We start from the raw sequence: 22308 nt of genomic DNA on the forward strand, positions 1-22308 counted from the left end.
ATGAAAAGGCCACAATTAATAACTACCTCTAGATGCTTGATGAGAATAGCTCCAACTTTAGGGGCTGCTTAAATTAGAGTGATGTTGAAACAGAAGATCTGTGCTGTGGTCTATGCTACAGCTAAAATGAATGTGAACTGACGCAAGGTTCGGATCCACAGTGGTTCCTGCTGAAAGTAGCCAATTTGAGTAAGCCAGTCTTCACCAGTACTGCAAACCTGCACTCACTGCACTTTGTATATTGATTTCTAAACAACAAGGTCCTTCCTATTTTTATAGCTGGTATTTTTAACAGGAAAACATAACATTGATTTTAAAGCATCATTAAATAATCCTGTTAATTTTTTTTCTTTTTTATACATAGCTGCAAAGCACCAACTATGTGCAAGACACTCTACTAAGAACCATGGTAAACAAAGAGGAAAAGGCCTGGTTGTGCTTTATTTATTCTTGTGATATGGGGGTGTGGAAGCTACAGAAGGAAAGCCAAATTCATCACTTTCAGAAGAATCAATTAGTATGTTGAAACATGTTGACATTTCTAAATCTTCAGATTAGTCTTTATCTCACTGGTGATCATTCCAACATACTGTCAGTTGACAAGAACAGTTAAATATTAAAAAACTTAAATACTTAACGAACCACCTAAAGGATCTAAAAATAGAGTGCTTTTTCACTCTATGGCTCCTATATTGTGACTACTAGATTCCACAGTAGTATTACATTTGCCAATAAGTGTGGAGAATCAAATCTGTAATTCATGTTTGAGAAAATTTGACAAATAAATCTATGTGGTAAATGAATTTTTATTACCAAGAATCATTTAATCTCAAATTACTTGAAAAGAGGCATGACTCCCTTCTCTCCAACACCCGTGTCGGTAATTTTTAATACTTTCAGACCAAGAGATGATTGTCTTTATAAAAACTTCAGTGGATGACAGAACTCAAGAGACAGGTAAGTATTCTGACTGATTCCACCCCAGTGATTGACCATGAATGGAACGGACTATAAATACTGTCATACCTGATTTTTTCCTATCATACCCCAAGATCCTACACTTCTATTTCAACTGTGTTGGCACATCTAAAAGGAAACCCAACTTACCTCAGACCTAAATATCAACAGTATGATAAATAAAACATGAGACTGTCATTCTTTGGCATGACCCACGTAAACCAAATTTCTGAAAATTGAAAGAAAAAATGTTAGCCTCATATAGCCTACAAAATGTAAACATATCCTAGAAAGATAACCATTGAAAGTGTCACTCAATATCAAATCTTGTATATTGTTTTCTTAGCAAACCATCCATTCCCACCTAGCTTCCAGTGAATGGGGGAATAAACATAATAGGAGCAGCCCATCCTGCGTTCACGTCCGACTGACTGGAATGTGTGCTGAACATCACCATGCTATAAAGACTAGTAGGTCAGTTTTAACTGTGAGCAAGCTACTTTGGGTCTTTAGGTACATAAAGTCCTTGTCAGTTCACTCTATCCATGAACTTAGGTCATCCAAGTGAAAAACAACATTATGAAGGACAAGCAATGATTTACTTTATTTAGGCTGAATTTATTCCTTCCTAGTTAAACAATGCCAATAACTTAAGAACACATTTTCATTTTCTTAGGATGCTCACTGCCCAGGATGAGTTAAACAAGCACATTGAGATTTGTGGTCCTCTCCAGTTTTCTTTCATATGTTCTCCTTTAACCCTCCTACCGTTTATTTCTTTGAGAAACTTTTATGACAGGTGTAAGAATAAGGAAATTTTAATGATTTCCCCAACAGGTAGCTTGATTTATAGTAAATTTCATTTTCAACTTCTAGAAATAAAGACAGACACAAAATTAATTTAATTTTTTAATAAACCATTAAATTTAAATATTCAAATAAAAAGAAACAAAAATAGATATTTAAGCCAGCACTAATTTCTGTTTTTATTCTTTCTCTGGGTATCAGAAGCTTGACTTACCTGGGACTAGAGTAGAATAATACAGTTATGATGCTGGTGTAATAATGAACAAGTAGGTAAAAATGGGAAATGGCTTGATAAAACTTACTTTCAAATCTGGAAGTAAAGATCAGTAGCTCACTGGAGCCCACTGCAGAGACCATACATTAGTCTTGTCTGTGAAAACTACTATGGCTTACTGCTCTTACCACACTTATCTTCTTCACAGCTTAGCACTCCTGGCATTTTGATCCTTTTGCTCACTGAAGCTCACATCAGTCTGTCAAAACATCAAGAGGGAAAATCCCCAAACTGAATAGATGAATAAACACTTTTTTTTTTTTTTTTTTTTTTTTTTTTTTTTTTTTTTTTTTTGCTGTACGTGGGCCTCTCACTGCTGTGGCCTCTCCCGTTGCGGAGCACAGGCTCCGGACACACAGGCTCCGCGGCCATGGCTCGCGGGCCCAGCCGCTCCGCGGCATGTGGGATCCTCCGGGATAGGGGCACGAACTCATGTCCCCTGCATCGGCAGGCGGACTCTCAACCACTGCGCCACCAGGGAAGCCCAAATATTACTGTTATTTTGGTTATTTCATTTAATTTTTTTTTTATTTTGTGGTACGCGGGCCTGTCACCGCCGTGGCCTATCCCGCTGTGGAGCGCAGGCTCTGGACGCGCAGCCTCAGCGGCCATGGCTCACGGGCCCAGCTGCTCCGCGGCACATGCGATCCTTCCGGAGCGGGGCACGAACCTGCGTCCCCTGCATCGGCAGGCGGAACCTCAACCAGTGCGCCACTAGGGAAGCCCTAATAAACACTTTTAATGTGAACAATCATATTCAGATCAACCTCTTTTGAAAAAATACAAGTCAGTGGGTTTTTTAATCCTTAAGTAACTCAAATATTACTATTTTTTCTGCCTTACTAAAATGGCACTTTTCATTTTATTGACATTAGCCAAGTATTTGCTACTTGCTTCTATTTTTTTCTGATCATGTTGGTTCCCTATGTTTTTCTTTTTGATTGAGGCTTATACTTTCCATTCCAGAATATTTGATCTTTGACTAACTTTATCTCATTCTGTGGATAAGTCTGCTGCTGATTAGTGAAAATCATAAAAGGAAAAAGGAAGCAGTGAGCACTAGCAGGATCTCACTTCACATTCGTACAATTTTTTTTATGAGAAAAACATTCATCTTTATTTTGGAATCTAAAACCATTATGGTATGATACTGTCTTTTAGCATACTCAAATGGGTCAACATTCAATATGAACAGCAAGCTACCTCACAAGAAACAAAGTGTAATGCACAAGTACGTTCAGCTGGTAGAATCCCAGCAGCGTGGTAATAAAGTGCAGCAAAAATTTCCTTATTTGAATAAGAACTCTAGTAACCTCTGAATATTTTTGGTAAAGTTAAGGAAAAGCTATTGCAGTCTGGAGATCGGTAATCTTTAAACTTCAAAGATTGGCTACCAGGGACCACCGTGAAACATTAGACCTGAGGCCAATGAAAAACACTAGCTTGAAAAGGAATGAGTTTTTCCAAAAAAATGTAAAATTATACAGATGCTTAAAGATACTATGATTTGACAGATTTACAGTGATAAAACAGCAATGATAAATGGCAACATTATTTATACTTTTAGTGTAAATAACACAGATCTTAAAATCGTCAGCAAGAAATTCTATGACAGCTCCTGAGACAAGTTATCCTATGCCCTACACCCATTCCATGCCAATGATGACCAGTCTGAAAGGTAACACACAGAGTAAAAACAGTGATCTAATGTATGTGAGTCAGAAAGTACTGGAAAAGTGACAAAATTGTATGTTATTAAATGACAAAACATATTTAGAGGCTTTATTTAAAAATCTCTCACTGTTCATTATCAAAGTTACAAGATTGCATACCAATAGACAGACTGTAAACATAGGAAATTTTCATTAAGGAAAGATGGGTTTACTGTAATTTGATCTTTTACAAAAAATTACTGAAAGTTATTGATAACAGAATTTCTCTTTTACTTTCTTAAGTCTAATTCTCTAGAAAATTAAACCAATGTTTCCACTCCCTCGAGCTAAAGTTCAACCATGGTCACTTTAGGAAATACCCCTGTTTATTTGTTAATCAGAAATACAAATTGAGTGGCACATATTTCCATTTTCTTCTTAGGCCAAAGGCTTCAGCTTCATTATATTTTACAAGAAAACAGAAGACTTGCAGTGGTCCTGTAAAGTCTTTCATGTCGCAGCTGAGGTTTAATGACGGCAGCGGAGGAAAGCAGTGGTGATGCAAAGTAAGACCAGCCCAAGTGCCCTTATCTGACATGGAATCTTTTTCCTGTTTGGCTTGTAGCAGTGTTTCTGGTCAGGTTGCCTCCACCAAACCTGATTGAAGCAGAAAGGTGACATGCTCTGGTAAATCCTGTTTAAGGGTGATTCCGTTCAAGCAAATGGTTGATCCTTCAATCTGTTGGTTGCGGGATGATACTAATATGAAGAAAATTATCCGGGTAGCTCAGATGTTCACTCAGCCACTGCAAAGGTGTTTCCAACATTGGTTCAATTCCATGAATCATCACTTGATTCTTTTTTTCCCCATCTATTCCAAGAAAGAAATCCAACAATAATCGATAAGAGTCAAAACAGTTGAAGAAAAAATAATCTGTTGCCTTTGAGAATCCTCAGTGAATTAAATGGATTTTACTGCTTTAACAGGTTAAAAACCTGGTCTGTTTCCTGAGCAGGAAATGTGGACATGGAGAAAGTTCAAATGTTGCAATATGTATCACCCAAAACAGAAACCTGAGGGTTACAATGAATTCTGATAAAAATTCTGTTGCTATATGTGAAAGTATTCATTCTTTCTTAATTACTGTGCTTACCTAAGATTGACGTTAATGAAACCACAGTGGAGAAAACAGCCCATTGTACCCACTGACCAAAATTTATTTTAGTTACACATTAAAAACTGTACTATACGGCTATTAAAAATGACAGGCGGGTGAAGTAGGTCAATACATATTTAAAACATACAAAACAGAAATGTGTCTAGAAGTCATCAAGAATAAAAGCAGTGTTTAGGAAGATGTTTAATAACACAGATGGGAGCTGTAAGTTAATTTTCAATAAAGCTGTCCATATATGTATGAGAAAATTTTAGAGACTATTAGAAGAAGAGTTAAAGTTTTAATGAGAAGGAACTGGGAGTCTGACTCAGGGATTTCTGTTTCAGAGTACTGAAACCTGATTGATTTTTGTTAACACCCATTCGCTAATTAAAAGGCTGCTGAAATTCACACTCTTCTCTGAAGTTCAAATTTTATTACAAATTAAATTTAAGATTAGTTTTGTGTCTTTTATGATTTTTGTATGATATACTGATGATCTTTAAAGAAAACAGAAGCATGCTTGGTTGCTACAGAAAAAACAAAGAAAGTAAAACCAAACTTTTTCTAAAAACAGAAAACAAAATAAAACAAAACAAAGAACCTTCAAGAACTTTGTATCACTCCTTTAGCACAATTCTTGGTTTGTCTCTTTTAGTCTCTTCAGTCTACAACATCTAAATCTCTCAGCTTCCTGGACACAGAAGACAGCAAGGAAACAGGGAATTCATGGAACTGTATGAGAGGGAAATACCCTATTTTTCCTTTCTGCTCTGTTCAAAATGACTTTTGCATCCCTAGTGCTCTAATGTCTAGGCAAAATGGGCTGATGATGTATGGTGATAATGGCCTGGCTGGCACCTGAAACAAGAGACCCTTTTAAAGAAATATTTAAACTCCCTATTAGAGGCAGTGCAGTCCCGGGCAGTGACAGTCAACAGATTGACAATGAGAGGACACAAAAACACTAGAGAATTGCTAAAAGAATGCCAAAAATAAAGACCTAACAAACATATTATCAACCCCAAAGATAACCAAATAAATGTCTCCAAAAAACCCTGAATCACTGTGTCATAGCTTAAAACAATTTTGGAAAAAGATGTCACCTTATAATACTACTAACTTCAAAAAATTTTCTCATTGTTTTGATTTGTCCACCAATCTTTGTTGCATCTATACATACTTTTTACACAGTTGTGATCACAGTATTAATACAATGATTGGTTTCCATAATGATGTGAATCATCTATAACTAAAAGATTAAGCTATATACAGAATACTATAGAAAGCACAGTATTAGTACTTCGAGAAGATTTTAAAATGTTGATATTCAAATGGCTAAGCCCTCAGCTATCTGGAATGATTCATACTTTGTAAGTTCTAGACTGCCAAGGTTTCACTGTATTAAATCTTTCTTAGAATATTTAAAAACATTTTCACTGTAGTTCTCTTTATATTCTTATATATTTCTTTGAAATACCTTAATAGTCTCAGAATCTTCCTCCTACTTAGCACTGAGTCAAAAAAAAAAAAAAATGAAAGAGCAGTGGTGTAAGAGTCAAAGTTCCTTATCTGTAAAGTTCTTCCTTAAGCAGTGTCACCTTTGGATACTATGAAATCGAGCTGAATATCCAAAATACTCTGCCTGAAGCAGCATGTAAATGTGGGAGCAAATACAATATGGCACACTGACGCATTGTGTGTCTGAAAGGCAAAAGGCTAACCCTGTTCCACAAGGGGACAGTTTAAGAACTGTACAGCAGAAGCTGGAGAACATAAGCACAATTCAAACACTTTGTAAAACAAACCCAATAAATCCCGTTATCAGAAACCTGAATAGGCAGCCCTGATTCTCTGGTTTAACCTGGGGCCACTTCTAATCCGGAACATAAACGTGTCGCTAAACACAGACAACTAAGCAAGTGATCTAGACTGTCATATCCCTCAACACATCAGTTTAAGCTTTTAAATACATGATTTTGTCACTGCTTACATTTGTCCAAATATTTCACCTGTGTATATTTATCTTTTTGGTTTTCTGACTTTCTCTGATGATGTAACTCTCACCAGAAGGATTCTTAGAATGGGAGAGCAGTTTCCTTGAAACTATTAACTGAAACTTCTCTGTATTTATCACTGTATATCCTCAGTGTCTAGCGTGGTGCCTGACAATAAATGTTTTCAGAGCTTGGATCATTTTGCTGCTGGTAAAACACACTATCAAAATTAATGTTTTGAAAACAGTTTCTAATGACTACCACTACTATGTAGATGAGCGCTACCGATAAAGACTGTTTTGGGTATTAAAACAACAAAAAGTCAAAATGTTTCCAAATAAGCCAAGAAGTATATATGCCATCACCAAAACTGATGCTACCACAAATAACAACAAAGCATGACTGGACATTTTGGCAATATCAAAACTAACAAGACTAAATAGTAAAAATTTAGCAGATTTTTTTTTTCCCCTAACAGAAAGGAAACACTTGATGATACTGCTACTAAAGTAAATCGTGTTTTTGGTAAATATATCTTTGTGTTTCAAAATGGAAATCTAGAATTTAATACTTGGGAATAAGAAATATGTCACTACAAAGTAAATGACTCAGGAGAAATATGTACTCCACATCCCACCCACTCAGATTTTTAAAAACGTTAGTCTGATGCTTTAAAGTAGGCAAACGTTTGAGACAGTTATCAAGTGAACTCATTCTATATGAAATTTTCACATACAGGGTACTTTTGGGGGTAACTTTTGATTTGGATATAATTTCAAACTTAGAGAAAAGTTACAAGGATAGCACAAGGAATTCTTCTTCACCCAGAGTCATCAACTGTTTACATTTTTACCCCATTTGCTTTATCATTCTGTGTATATATATATAACTACTTTCTGAATCATTTGAGAGTAAATTAGAAACAGAGTCCTTTACCTTTAAATATTTCAGTATATACTTTCTAATAAAAATATTCTTTTATATAACCATAGTACAGTTATCAAAATAAAAAACATTAACATTGATATTATACTATTATGTAATAATCTCACATGTTATTAACTATCCTAATTATTTTTTTCTCCAGTCTAAGATCCAGTCCAGGAACCACACACTGCATTTAATTTTCAGGTCTCTATACTCTCCTTTAACTTGGATAGTTTTTAGCCTTTCCTTGCATTTCTTAACCTCGACAATTTTGAAGAATACATGTCATTATTTTGTAGAATGTCCACATAGCAATTTAAAAAAACAACTCTTTTAATTCATCTTGTAAATATAAGGACAGTCATTCATAAATACTTTGAGTTTGTGAATTAAGGAAAAGGACAGAAAAAAATATCAGAGACAAGCATTTTCTTTGAGTAGCAATTAAATTCACTTTAAGAGTTAGATGTTAAATCTAAAAAGATCATAAATCAATACACAGAATATCACAATAAAATTTCATTTCTTATATTCATCTTACTTATAAGCCTCAGTATTATGAAAGATAAAAATGTAAACATATCATATAATGTTTTATTATCACCAATACCCTAATAAAAACAAACTTAATTCTAGCATCTACTTTAAAGTGAGAATTTTAGAGCTGTGTGACATTTTAAGAAAAATATATTTAGACAGATTTTGGTTGTATGATTAAAACAGTAAGAATTACATATAGAAACAAAAAGAAAAGAAAATTCATATTAGTTAACAAGTCATTAATGAAAATTATGAACTTTAAAAAAAGACACAGGGCTTCCCTGGTGGCGCAGTGGTTGGGAGTCCGCCTGCTGATGCGGGGGGCGTGGGTTCATGCCCCGGTCTGAGAGGATCCCACGTGCCACGGAGTGGCTGGGCCCGTGAGCCGTGGCTGCTGGGCCTGGGCGTCCGGAGCCTGTGCTCTGCAGCGGGAGAGGCCGTGGCAGTGAGAGGCCCGCGTACAGCAAAAAAAAAAAAAAGACACAAATTGGGAGGGAGGCAACTTGAATTCCAATTCTGATAATGAAGGACTCTAGGCAGAACTCATCTCTTTCCTTATATATAAAATGAAGATGTCTGTCTAGATCTATGGTTTGCAAATCTGACTGACCATCAGAATCATTTGAAAGATTTTGAAAAATATATAACCTCTCCAGATCTGAATCAATCTCTGGGGTAAAGTCTTTTTTAAAATGTTCCCTTAAATAAATCATATAATAATATGGGTATAGAATTTTTCTTCAAACAAAATCTTATGCAGAACCACAATATATAACACAGGTGAAGGTGGGGCAGCTTTGGTTGATGTGGGATTGAAGCCTGTCTCCCAAGTCCTGCTGCTTGCTGACTTACGATCCATGGCAGTTTGTGATTCAGCTCCATGGATCAGTTTGTAAAGCACTGGTCTAAAACAGAGGATTGGTAACATGTCTTCCAGTTCTAGTACATGAGTCTTTTATGCCTAAACAGCAAAATATTTCTTTTTGAGTTTAAACCAGCATAATACACTAGTTTTTAATTCTTAGGCAAATCACTTAACCTTTTGAGTCCCAGTTTCCTCCTCCTACAATGTAGGTAAAGAATTCTAACCTCCAGGGTTGCAGAGAGGATCAAATGGGATATCCAAATAAAGCACTCAGCACAGAGCCCAGCACAGGGCTTGGACATAGTAGGCATTCAATAAAGTGAGTGATATACCAAAACATATATAAAAGCTGTGGACTGAATTAAGTGACTGGCATGCAATGGGCTGTGAGAATTTGGCCTCATGTTAATATACACTCTGCATTACTCAGACCCATTATTATGCAGTGTGGCACACGGATTTTATGAATGTGTTAAGAAAAAAAAGAGAGAGAGATGAGAACAACAAAAAAACCCAAACACTCTATCATTATGCAAATAACAAAATGAATGACATTTTTAAAAAGTCATTAAGCACTGTAAACCCTCTGGATAAATCTAGTACTGCTCTAAATATGTATATTCAGCAGAGCACATCCTGGATAAGTCAAATGAGCCCTACTGTACTATGGTGATGTTAGACTTTAGATATGGTTCTTATTTTATCTTAAAGATGAAAAATTCAAGTAGGGGGGGGGAAAAACTTCCAAAATCTTTGTTATACATTTTAAAGTATATCATTATTTGAGAACTTAAGAGTATGTGATGAATCTGCTTTTTAGAGATTTCTATTAGCAATGGCTCACAGCCTTCTCCATCCCAATCTGCATTTTAGCCTTTTTTTTTTTTTTGTGGTACGCGGGTCTCTCACTGTTGTGGCCTCTCCCATTGCGGAGCACAGGTTCCGGACGCGCAGGCTCAGCGGCCATGGCTCACGGTCCCAGCCACTCCACAGCATGTGGGATCTTCCCGGACCGGGGCACGAACCGGTGTCCCCTGCATCGGCAGGCGGACTCTCAACCACTGCGCCACCAGGGAAGCCCTTAGCCATTATTTTTAAGCCAATTATTAACAAGGAATATGACCTATATGTCTTTAAAAACAGGTTACTTGAGATTCTAGAGAGATGCATGAGTTTCACTCTTACTATTAATACGTGTAACTAAATATGTGAAACTTCTTTGAATTTAAAGGAAGCTAGAGAAATGGATGATATATCTTTAAGGGAAAGTGCTTTTAATCAGAACATTTCAGATTAGTAACTTGTTTTCTTAGTTCACACTTGTGAATATGGAATAATAGAAATCTAAGGCCAAAGGTTGTAACCACTGTGTTTAGATTTGTGGCTTCACATTTATATTTTACATAGCTCAGCAGAAAATGCCTTGATTTGCTATCTTGGAATGTGTGATGCTGAAGGTAAAACTTCTGAAAAATATTTGATACTTCTGAAAAACAGAGATAAACTTTTTTACTGTCACTATTCTGAACAATGTTGCTCTGACAAATTCTTTAACTTCTGATATGTTCATTAGTAAAACGCCAACTAATTGAGTCCATCGACATGAAAAACCACAGGCTGAAATCTGAAGTGCATACATCATGCTGAAGGATTTTGACTCAGCCTCAGCGATAATAGTCAGTGAGGTCAGGTCAAAGAGGGTTAAACCAAGCCAGGATATAGCCAAAGGAATACATCAAACGCTGATTTTAAAAGGGCAATTAATCTTAGACAGAAATGCTTCCTGGGGAATGAGATCTCAATCTTAAGAGCACACTACATGATGTAGCAGTAAAAATGAACATATACAAGCTTACAGAGCTTTTATCCTATGATCACAAACAGAAGGAGAGTGCTGTTTATCAGAGAAATACAAACCCATTTAAAAATACTTACATTAACTTCTTCCGGATCTATGCTCATTTAGTAGTATAGGTTTTAATGAACATAGAATATCACAGTTAATATATACCAAATATCTTTTCCCATGCGTAAATTTTATCTTTATATATATTTTCATTATTTCTGTCCAAAATATTACCAGAGCCTTGACTCTTAACATTTTGTGTAAGATTTTTCAAAACATGTCTATGTTAATTCTTTCAGTGACTTGTTTATAACCTTTATATTTCTTAATGAGGAGATAATAAACCAAAATTTAAACTTAACCCCCCCAAATTAGCTATAATTATAAAAAGAACATTGTATTAAGTGACTGTGAGACCATTTACATAAACTGATTAAATGCCTCCTGATAAGATAAAAGTGTGGTACAAGTTAGAAATTAAAACTCGTTCACTTCAAGAAACCCCTGCCCCCAAAAATAAAACTTTGAAAATATAGGTTCAAATGTTTTTGAACTAATTTTATAAAATGATCCAGTAATTCTAGTTGGGTGTAATAGGGCCCATTAATATTTGTCAATTATGAGTTACAGAATAGTTCAAAACTAATTGTTTTATTTAAAATACAGGCAGTAATTACACTGTTATATATGGTCAGATTAAGGTCTCACAGGACTTGTTTTAATGAAGAGATGACTTGCTTTTAATTGCCTGCATGTGTTATTATTTTGTTGAGGGAATTGTTTTTTAGTGCTAAAGATGAAATATTAATTGTGTAAGATCTGTTCCCACTTTTGAAAGAGTCAAGTTAATTCACTTAACTTCTTGGGATCTAGATAAAGGAAATCAGAGGCATCTCCTGACAGGCCCAGTAATCCCATCTTCACTAATGGAGAATAATGAAAATAATCAGTTTATTATTTCTTTCATTTTAGAAAAGACATGTATCAATGGGTTAAGTCATTAACAGATTCTGTACCACCAAAATTAGTCCATGTTACCCATGTGTTGGGACAAAGCACAGAGATGGAGGGAGAATCAAACAAACAAGGCGAAGAGTCCGATTCAGTTTAGATTTGATGACATAATGATACATTTAAGAAAATATATTATAATTACCAAGTTTAAAATAAGCCTTATAAGTTACTTCCGTCCAGACTTGAATATAGTAGATCTTTGTTGATGAGGGCTACATTTGAAGAACTTCTTGTATTACCACTGTGAATGACACTGTATCACTTCTTTTACACCCAGAGAGAGAAAACAATGAAGAGTAGAGAGTGTTAGGATGAGACTGCAGCCCAATGACCCAGTCCCACATGGCAGGCTCACGGTACCTCAGTGGAGTTACAAATGGGCCTTCCAGGGTTACTTGTGAATAGCTGAAACTTCAAATAAATATGTAATTCGTTGCTTATAGTCTTAAATGAAAAGCTTTCACTAGCAGCAACACTTCCGGACCTCTTGCCTTAAGATTTTTCCTTTTTAACATGTTTTAACAAGTATATGCTAGTCCAGCTGGATGCAGTGACTATGGAGATAAGCTTACTTATGTCTTACCAGAGTATTCCTAATCACATCCAGAAGGTAATTTCTAAAAACAGTTTAAAACTCAGTAGCATGGAACTCTTGCCATAACCTGAGGTATAAGCGGTTCCAACATCAGTTTACATTTAGAGCTCATCCTACATCTATATCTTCTGTGCAGAGGCTGAATATCAACACGTACTTATCTCTGCAGAGTGGGATTATCAACAAATGACAACAAGAAAAAATAAAACTGGTTCTTGCTAACTCCACTTGGTAAATTTCTTATGAGTACAGTTATTTGTGAAAAAATACTAACAAAACCATAAGAAAACAAAAAAATGTTAATTGTAAAACTGTGAAAAATATTAGATTATGAAATCTCACTTAAACAAATCTTTTGTTCATTTAAACCCTCCAACCATCCTATCAGGTGCATAGCAGGTAACACCCTTATTTTATTGAGTAAGAACCATTAAAAAAAAAGCAACTACTAAATGATCTTCTAAATCAATCAATCATACCTTTGTATGAAGGTACAAGAGGATAGTAGAATGAAAACAAATTTTAAATGAGTGAAAAAAGAATTACTGAAACTGTAAAACGATTATTATTCTTACTCCTAAACCCTCATTCTGATGAAGTTTGGGGTTTGAAGGCTTTATGTTTCTGTGGCATGAACTGGCAAATTGAAATGCCACCTCTTTGGGGGTCAGTGTCATCATGCTGACAAAAGTGCCAATTTGAAGTTCAAATTGAAGGATCCACCTTGGAAGAATAATGTGAGATTTAGATGTTTCTTTTCTCTAATTGCTTTATGTCTGAAAAAAGCTGTTACAACAAACAGTTGATTTACTTTATAAAACAATCTAATCATATGCTATGGGGCCAAGGAGAAAAAAATGTGAATGCACCATCTTTCCTTACTTTTTATAGAAACTATTCTGTGGTTTCTCATAAAGCATGTCAAAAATAAAGCAGTATAATTTTCAAGTTAGACTACTTAAATGGGATATTATGACTACCTAGCCTCAGTTGTTAAAATTATACTCTAATGTACTGACAAATAAAAGATCTGTACAATAAAAGACTTGTACAAATAAAAAGATTTGTACTAAGCAAATAAAAGATCAATTTTAGTCACTTAGTTCCTCAATACTTTCCCCCCACATCTCTGACCTCATTGAAAGTCTTGTCCACATTTATGGGAGAAAAGTAGAAAAATAAAGCTAGTCTTTCAGGAAATAGAGTAGGGACATTTTAGGTCAGCATTTCAGACCAGACATTACCCCTGAGCAACCAGCCCCTAGGTAGCTAGTGAAGGATTCTACTACAGTGGGACACTGTGACCTGGTCCCTCCTTTGCAACTAATTTCTGCTCATCTTTTAAGACTTAGCTCAGTCTTTACTGCCTACTCTGGAATGGATAAGACAATAAATCTTCCTAATATCTTTTGCGTATCTCCATTCCTACACATATCACATCTGTGCATCTTTCTGTCCACTCCAACTGAACTGAAGTTTCTTAAAAGCAGGGACATCTTAGTAACCCCAGTGTCAGAAGACAGTATGATGTGAAGAAACTGACAAATAATGAAAGCTACAACATCAAATGGAACCCAAAAGTTAAACGGTAGTTGGGAAGGGGCTCAAAGAGTAAAATCCCAGGAAGCAGGGCAGAAACGGAAAAAGGCAAGCAGCAAGAAGACTGTACTTGCTGGTAAGAGAGATGCAGGGAACCCTGACTAATTTGCCACTGAATGTAAGCCTTTCCCTACACACACACTCCATTTGTACAATACCAAATATAAATTCAGGATTACAAGAGCCCAACTGTTATAGAGGAATGATCAACCAGAACTTTGAAATAAACTTATAAAAGTGAGAATGGACATTATTATTTTTATAACCCTAACTTACTAGGTTTTTATACATTACATTAGAAAACTGAACAATGAAACATGATTGGGCAAAGCTTATAAGATTTTTGTATTCTCCAAAGTAAAAGAATAAAAGCTATGATTTTTAGTTTTAGGTTTTTAAAAATTTTTGTATGTTGTTTCTAATGGACAAAGAAAGAAATTTCACTTCAAGCCTGCTACAGAAGCTTAGCTCTCTGAGTCATTTTAACTACTGCTGACACCACAGAAAAAAATTTACCTGAGTTCACCTTTGGTTACTTCCTGTTACCTTGGCTAACTTATCTAGCCACTTACAAAACAAAAAAAAGAAACACATAAAGCAGCTCATCATTAGTTACAAGAATAATGACCTAAAGCACATCTTCATGCATATTAGTACATTCTACCTTCATATGATGAAATAAGGCAAAATTCCTTCATGCATGAATCACTTGTTGTAAGGAATAGTAGACAATGGTGCCACATAACTTTTATGAAGCACTTTCTCTTGTAATCATGTGACGACAGCTAGTTCTTATCCATACACACCCCATCTTAAAGTCTTTCACTTTCAACTTAAGTTGAATGCAGGTGTTTCAAAATGCTTCACAACGGACAATATCACAGGTGTACTGAACCAGACAGTAAAGTTTTTTACTGAAAGAGTGACTTGATGTTTTGAATACTCCCCATAGATCCTGAAATGACTGACAGTTATTTTCCAATGAGGTGACAAAAGGAAGAGGCAAATAAAAGTTTTTCCAAAGATAAGATACTGGTGTTAGAAATGTGGCCTCCTCCTGGTATGAAAGGTACCATCAAGAGTACCTCAGGGGCTTCCCTGGTGGCGCAGTGGTTGAGAGTCCGCCTGCCGATGCAGGGGACACGGGTTTGTGCTCCGGTGTGGGAAGATCCCACATGCCACGGGGCGGCTGGGCCCGTGAGCCATGGCTGCTGAGCCTGCGCATCCGGAGCCTATGCTCCGCAACGGGAGAGGCCACAACAGTGAGAGGCCCGCGTATCGCAAAAAAAAAAAGAGTACCTCAAAAGTATACGTACTATTTACATCATTTCAATGAAGTGTGTGTATGGTATGTGTATGTTCCCTGATGGATACAAACATGTGACAGAAGTCTGTCACAAAAAGATATCCGTCTAAGAGGCAGGTTAGTGGATTAATGCTGTGAGTGGCTACCTCACCGCCCTCCCTTTAAAAAAAACACAAAAAACAAGGGGAGTCACCTTGTGTATTCTTTAGGAATGGATGGGCAGGTAGGGCGGGTTAAAAATTTAGGAGAGGGCTTCCCTGGTGGTGCAGTAGTTAAGAATCCGCCTGACAACACAGGGGACACGGGTTCGAGCCCTGGTCCAGGAAGATCCCACACGCCACGGAGCAACTAAGCCCATGGGCCCCAACTACTGAGCCTGTGCTCTAGAGCCCACGAGCCACAACTACTGAGCCTGCAAACCACAACTACTGAAGCCCATGCGCCTAAGCCCATGCTCCGCAACAAGAGAAGCCACTGCAATGAGAAGCCCACGCACTGCAACGAAGAGTAGCCCTCGCTTGCCACAACAAGAGAAAGCCTGCGCGCAGCAGCAAAGACCTAACATAGCCCAAAATAAATAAATTTTTAAAAAATGTTTAAAAAAATTTAGGAGAGAATAAAGAGTCTTTAAAGGAATAAAAAAGCCTCACAAATGTGTTTGCCATTCTTGTGCAGGACCACAGTAACTCTGTATATGTACTGTGATCTGGGTGTAGGAATGGCAAAAAAGCACAAAGGCGCATTCTGACAAATGTGTCAGCTCAAACCATGTGACTGCTTTTCATTTACATGTCAGAATGTCATAGACAGCATTTTCATAAAGTCAACAAGAAGAGTAGCCAGAATTATACACAAGAACACTACAGTAACAACAGAAGCTCAGGTCCCTAGTATCACGGCAGGGAACACTGAAAGAAAGTGTAGGTCTTGCACGTAGGCCAGATTAGGTACTAAACACAAATCATAGAATAAACTGAGTTAGGAAAAAGCAAACATTTCAGAATGTTTTTGTTTGTTTGTTTGTTTTTTTGCAGTACGCGGGCCTCTCACTGTTGTGGCCTCTCCCGTTGTGGAGCACAGGCTCCGGACGCACAGGCTCAGCGGCCATGGCTCACGGGCCCGGCCGCTCCGTGGCATGTGGGATCTTCCCGGACCGGGGCACAAACCTGCGTCCCCTGCATCGGCAGGCGGACTCTCAACCACTACACCACCAGGGAAGCCCCCAGAATGTTATCTTAAAATAAACAAAAAAGTAAAAAGATTGAAAAGGTGAAAATGAAAATAAATGGTAGCATAGTAAAGTGGAAAAACCAATGGACCAGGAGATGAGACTTGAGTTCTAAACCTAGTTCTACAATTAAGCAGCTAAGAGACCTTTAGAAAATCATCTAAAAAACTAAGAGACTGAACTAAATAACTCTAAGGTTCAACAGTTATATGATTCTTTAAAGATGTCAAATACAAAATTAACACCCAACCAATTTCTTCCTGCTCTCCCTCCACTAAGGTTTTCTCTCATCATTCTGTGGATTTGTTGATAACTGTGCTGCCAGTTGGGGGCTAGCGCCTTACAGTAGAACAGTTTTATTAAGGTTTTTAGTCTTATTGTGATGTTCTCACTCAATAGTCAAGGATTTTATACAGAAGTACATTTTACATGACAATGTTCTGGAAAGAAGATTGTCAAAAAACATCTAAGAAAAGTACAATCAGGTAGCCATTTCAACATTAAGCTTTAGCTTAAATTTCAATTTACTCTTAATTGATAAAAGCATTTTTTCAATGTTCTTTAAAATACTGCAAAGTACTCAAAATGAAAGAAAAATACAGTGCAGAGAAATGAATAACTGAAGGCCAGTGCTTGCAGTGGGGGCAGCCTGTGGGTCCCGTCTCTGACAGCAATAAAAATGATTAATCTCTTAATTATACTTCAAATGGAAAAGCTAGTCTATATTCCCGAATCTTCAAGAATGTAGCTAAATAGACATTAAATAGATTTTAAAAACACACACAAAACCCTTATAGCATGGATCAAATGATTGGAAAAATAAGATTATTCCTAAAGTTACTGGGAATATCCCGGCCTAAATTTCTATAACTTGAGTTCAAAACTAAAAAGTTTACTTAACCATCTCTGTGAGAATTTACAGGAAAATGGCAACACTGGTTGTCTCTGGAGAGGGGAACTGAGTCAGGGTTTTATGTATAGGAGTTGAGATAGAGATTTTTCACTAAATTCCTTTATAAACTTTTAGATTTTGGAACTATACAAGTGTATTGTCTACTAGAAAAAATATTTGATTATTTAACTGAACACATGTATAAAAAACCTTGATAAATAGGACTTCATCAAAATAAAATATTTTTTACTCTTCAAAAGAAAATGAAGGGCTTCCCTGGTGGCACAGTGGTTGGGAGTCTGCCTGCCAATGCAGGGGATGTGGGTTCACGCCCTGGTCTGGGAAGATCCCACATGCCGCAGAGCAACTGGGCCCGTGAGCCACAATTACTGAGCCTGCGCGTCTGGAGCCTGTGCTCTGCAACAAGAGAGGCCGCGATAGTGAGAGGCCCGTGCACTGAGATGAAGAGTGGCCCCCGCTTGCCACAACTAGAGAAAGCCCTCGAACAGAAACGAAGACCCAACACAGCCATAAATAAATAAATTAATTAATTAAAAGAAAATGAAAAGGTAAGTCTCAGACTAGAAGAAAATAATTACCAACCATGTCTGGTAAAGTACTTGTATGAAGAATATACAAATAACTCTCAAAACTCATGGATTATATGACATATAATCCATGAAAAAAATGAGAAAAGGATTCACATAAGACATTTCATCAAATATATCCATGAGTAACAATAAGCACGTGAAAACACTCAACATCATTAGTCATTAGGGAGATTTTAAAAAACCAACGTGAGATACCACTACACAACACTAGGATGGCTATAATAAGACAAAAAATATATACATTGATGAAGATGTGAAGAAACTGGAATCCCCATTCATTGCTGGTAGAACTGTAAAATGGTGTAGCCACTTTGGAAAAGTTTAGCAGCTTCTTAAAAAATTAAATATAAACTTACCATACAACCCAGACATTCCACTCCTAGGAATCTACCCAAGAAAAATGAAAACATATGTCCTGTATGTGGATGTTCAGAGCACCATCATTCATAAAGGTGAAAAGGTGGAAACAACCCAAATGCCCATCAATTGGTGAATAAACAAAATGTGATACATACACCCAATGGAATACTACTCAGTAATAAAAAGGAACAAACTACTAATTTATACTACAATATGAATGAAACCCAAAAACATTATGCTAAGTGAAAACAATCAGTTGCAATTTTGTATAATTCCCTTTATGTGAAATATCCAAAAGAGGTAAATTACAGAGACAGAAAGCAGACCGGTAGTTGTCTGTAAGTAGCAGCAGGGACAGAAATTAGCTACAAACAAGCACGTGGGAACTTTGAGGTGATGGAAATATTCCAAAACTAGATTGTGGTGATGGCTGCACAACTCTATAAATTTAATAAAAATAAAAATCACTGAATGGCAAAAAAATTATTTAACACAAACTCCTACTGAAAATGAAAACTACGTAGCAATAAAGAAGATTAGGATTATAAGATAGTATTATCCTAGGATTAGAGATATGAGGATGTGTATGACAGTATCAGAAACCTTGACTAGTATAGTACAGTGGTGACAAATGACACAGTAAATACAGTGTACTACCTTCAGTAAACTATAAGGTTTAGTTATAAGAGGTTATTTAGTAACCTCTTAAACCAATGAAACTTGCTCAGTTTTCGTAATTTGGGGTAGTGGTCAATGATTCTTTTTATCGATCCCTTCTGGAACTGGTTCTCATGGGATTTCAGATGCCCCTCTTCTCCCCTCCTTTTGAGCCTTTGTGTATTTTCAAAGTGCTAGATATACATAGGAATGCCAGGAAAGGCAAGCATATTTAATTAAGAAAAACAGTTATATTCACAGGCCAAATAGCACACATTTTGAGTTCCATAGTCTTTGTTTAGTCCTTTAGGCTAGAATATCAACATTCCTCTCAATCCTACTATTTCTAATTCTACTTAATAGGCAAACCATTTCCATAGATACTATAGGATTCTTGAACTGTGTGATATAGTTACAAGTCATGTAAATAATACTGCCATCACCACAACTTAGGATATATTAATAAGAAACACAGCATTATCTACTGAAGTATTACCGTTGTATTTACTAATGCCTTACCTCTTTCCATAAAGGATTTAAAGTGGCAAGTTTTAAATGTTTTTCTATATGATAAATCCAAGTCTAGGCAATATATTAACAAATACAGCAATATGCCACTGAAATTTCCCCTACAGCTTAGAGTAACCAGTAATAAGACAAGTCATTCAGTAACAGGATGATGGTCAAATTATGGTACATTGATATAAAGGACCATAGTGCTGGTATTTAAAAACATAGCTTTAAAGAATTTTTAATGACTATCATGTTATGTTAGGTGAAAAAAGCAGCAGGACATATAATTTTATACACCCACCCCCCCTCTCAAATATTCGAGTGTATATCTGCATGTGTGTGTCAATAGTGGCCTCTATGAGTTAGGGGTCTATAGCATTTCCCCCCTAGTTTTCTGCATTTTCCTAGTGTTCCTTATGTTGCAGTTAAGAAAAGAGAATTGTGATTTTTATATTTTTCCTCTGCTTACAGGAAAACAATCTTAACCTAAGCTACAAAATGAGGACTACAAAACAGGACAAGTTCTTGACTGGACTTGTGAAATGTTAAAGCCTCAGAGAACAATGTTGAGTAAAACATTAAAGAGTAGCAAAAAATTCAAACAAAATACGTATCCATTATTCAATATTTTGAATTTTAAAATATCAACCAAAGGCAAGACCCTTTTTTTTTTACTATCTCTTATTCCTTTAGAATGAAGAAACACAATGCAAGATTAAAAATAATGTTTACCAGAACTGAATTCACCAATGAAAGATGCAAGGCCCCAGAAATATAAGAGAGTAATTTTAAAAGTATATTTTAGTTTGCTAAAGAGAGTGAAATTCTTATTCTCTTAGTGTCAATAATTTATAAAATAATAAGTTAAATATCAAGTGCTTCTAATTTCAAAAGATTTTTCCTTACAAGATAACGAAAATATCTTCCTGAAGTAACTAATAAATGTTATTTATAAATATAGAATGCTTACGTTACTTCAGTAACAAAGAGAAATGAAAGAAATGTTTTAATGTTGCTGATTATACTACCTTCAGGAGCAACTGCAGAAGGACAGACTTCTTTGAGGAGATCTCCTAGTGTATGCAATTGTCCATCTGTAGCCACAGGACGAAAAAGCTTCTGAATGAAAGGCCGTTCAGTTGTTGTCTATTTGAAAAATGAAAAAAGATTTCAAACAATTAAGTCTCTGTTGCTGCGAATTATGAACTAATAGATCAGAAATTTAAAGCTGGCATTAGCTGTCTTCTGATATAGTGTAATCAGAAGCATATAACATCACAAATGTGGTATTATGGCCCAAAATGCTTAACACAAACTCAAGTAAATCTAATCACAGGAAGCAATAAAACAAATTCAGAACGTGCAGCATTCTAAACACAGCTGGCCTGAACACTTCAAAAAAGTCAAAGGCATTAAAAAAATAAAAACAATACAAAAAGATTAAAAGAGACTGACAAGATATAACAACTAAATACAAAACACAAAGTCTGAATACTGGATTGGAGAAAGAAATTTAAAAAGATCAGCTATAAAAGACATTTTTGGAATAAATGGGGAAATACAAAATGAACATTAGATAATATTATTAAATTAATGTCAAATTTCTTAGGAGTGATAATGTTTATAAGGACAATATCCTTATTGTTAAGAAATTCATGATCCAGTATTTAGGAGTAAGGTACCATGATGTCTGAAACCTACAGTCCAATGGTTGGGGGAGGGGAGGGAGAAAGTTATGTGTGTAGAAAGAGACAGCAAATGTGAAAAAATGTTAATTACTGGTGAATCCAGGTGAAGGGTATTATTTGGTCTTAGTTGTTTTATTATTTTATCTTTTCTATAGGTTCAACAAATTTCAAAATAGTAGATGTATTTCCTCTGACAATTGTTATTAGCACTATGTCATAATTTATTGCTAATATTTTCAACGTCTTACCCATTCAAAAAATTAGGTTTTATTTTTTCAAACTTCCTCTCTAGAAGCACGACAACAATGATGAAGCCTCCCCATGACAGACTGCAGAGGCTCTGGAATCAGCCAATCTATGAATAAATAGCACTGTCATTTATGAGTTCTATGATCTTGCACCCAGTTTCTTTGGAAATCTGGGACATTCCATACCTCTTAAGTTTATTCTGGGAATAGGAGAACTGCCAAGAACAGAATAAGTAAATGATAAGGAGAATAATACCCACCACAAGTCTTAACTGCTATTTCATTTTAAGATGTTAAGTTTTTGTTTTAAGCTTCCTGGAATGAAAAATCATAAAAACCTACAGGAACAGAGTAATACCTTATATTTTATAAGAAAATGATTTCAAATACCTAGCCATTAAAGACAAGTTTTTGGTTGGTTTGTTTGTTCGTTTTTAAATTTATTTATTTATTTAGGCTGCTCTGGGTCTTAGTTGCGGCATGTTTAGTTGCAGCATGCGGTATCATTAGTTGCGGCATGCATGTGGGATCTAGTTTCCCAAGTAGGCATAGAACCCGGGTCCCCTGCATTGGGA

At 36.0% G+C, this 22308-nt stretch overlaps 1 protein-coding gene across 4 annotated transcripts in view; it reads right to left on the reverse strand.

Moving 5' to 3' along the window:
- Positions 1–1842: 1842 nt before the first annotated feature.
- The window catches only part of ATG5 (autophagy related 5), a 119146-nt gene continuing 98680 nt past the window's right edge, over positions 1843–22308 (reverse strand). For 2 of the 4 annotated variants that reach the window (XM_081251000.1, XM_081251002.1), the window contains 2 exons: positions 20826–20943; positions 2747–4561 (listed from right to left, as the gene is read on the reverse strand). In XM_081251000.1, coding sequence (XP_081107126.1) covers positions 4425–4561; positions 20826–20943 — 255 coding nt within the window. In that variant the 3' untranslated portion in view covers positions 2747–4424. Of the gene's footprint in view, positions 2238–2746; positions 4562–20825; positions 20944–22308 lie in introns of those variants that run through there. The other 2 variants (XM_081251001.1, XM_081250999.1) reach the window with 2 other exon arrangements.

This window comes from Mesoplodon bidens (genome assembly GCF_964165515.1).
Source record: "Mesoplodon bidens genome assembly, chromosome: 12".
Classification (NCBI taxonomy): Eukaryota; Metazoa; Chordata; class Mammalia; order Artiodactyla; family Ziphiidae; genus Mesoplodon; species Mesoplodon bidens.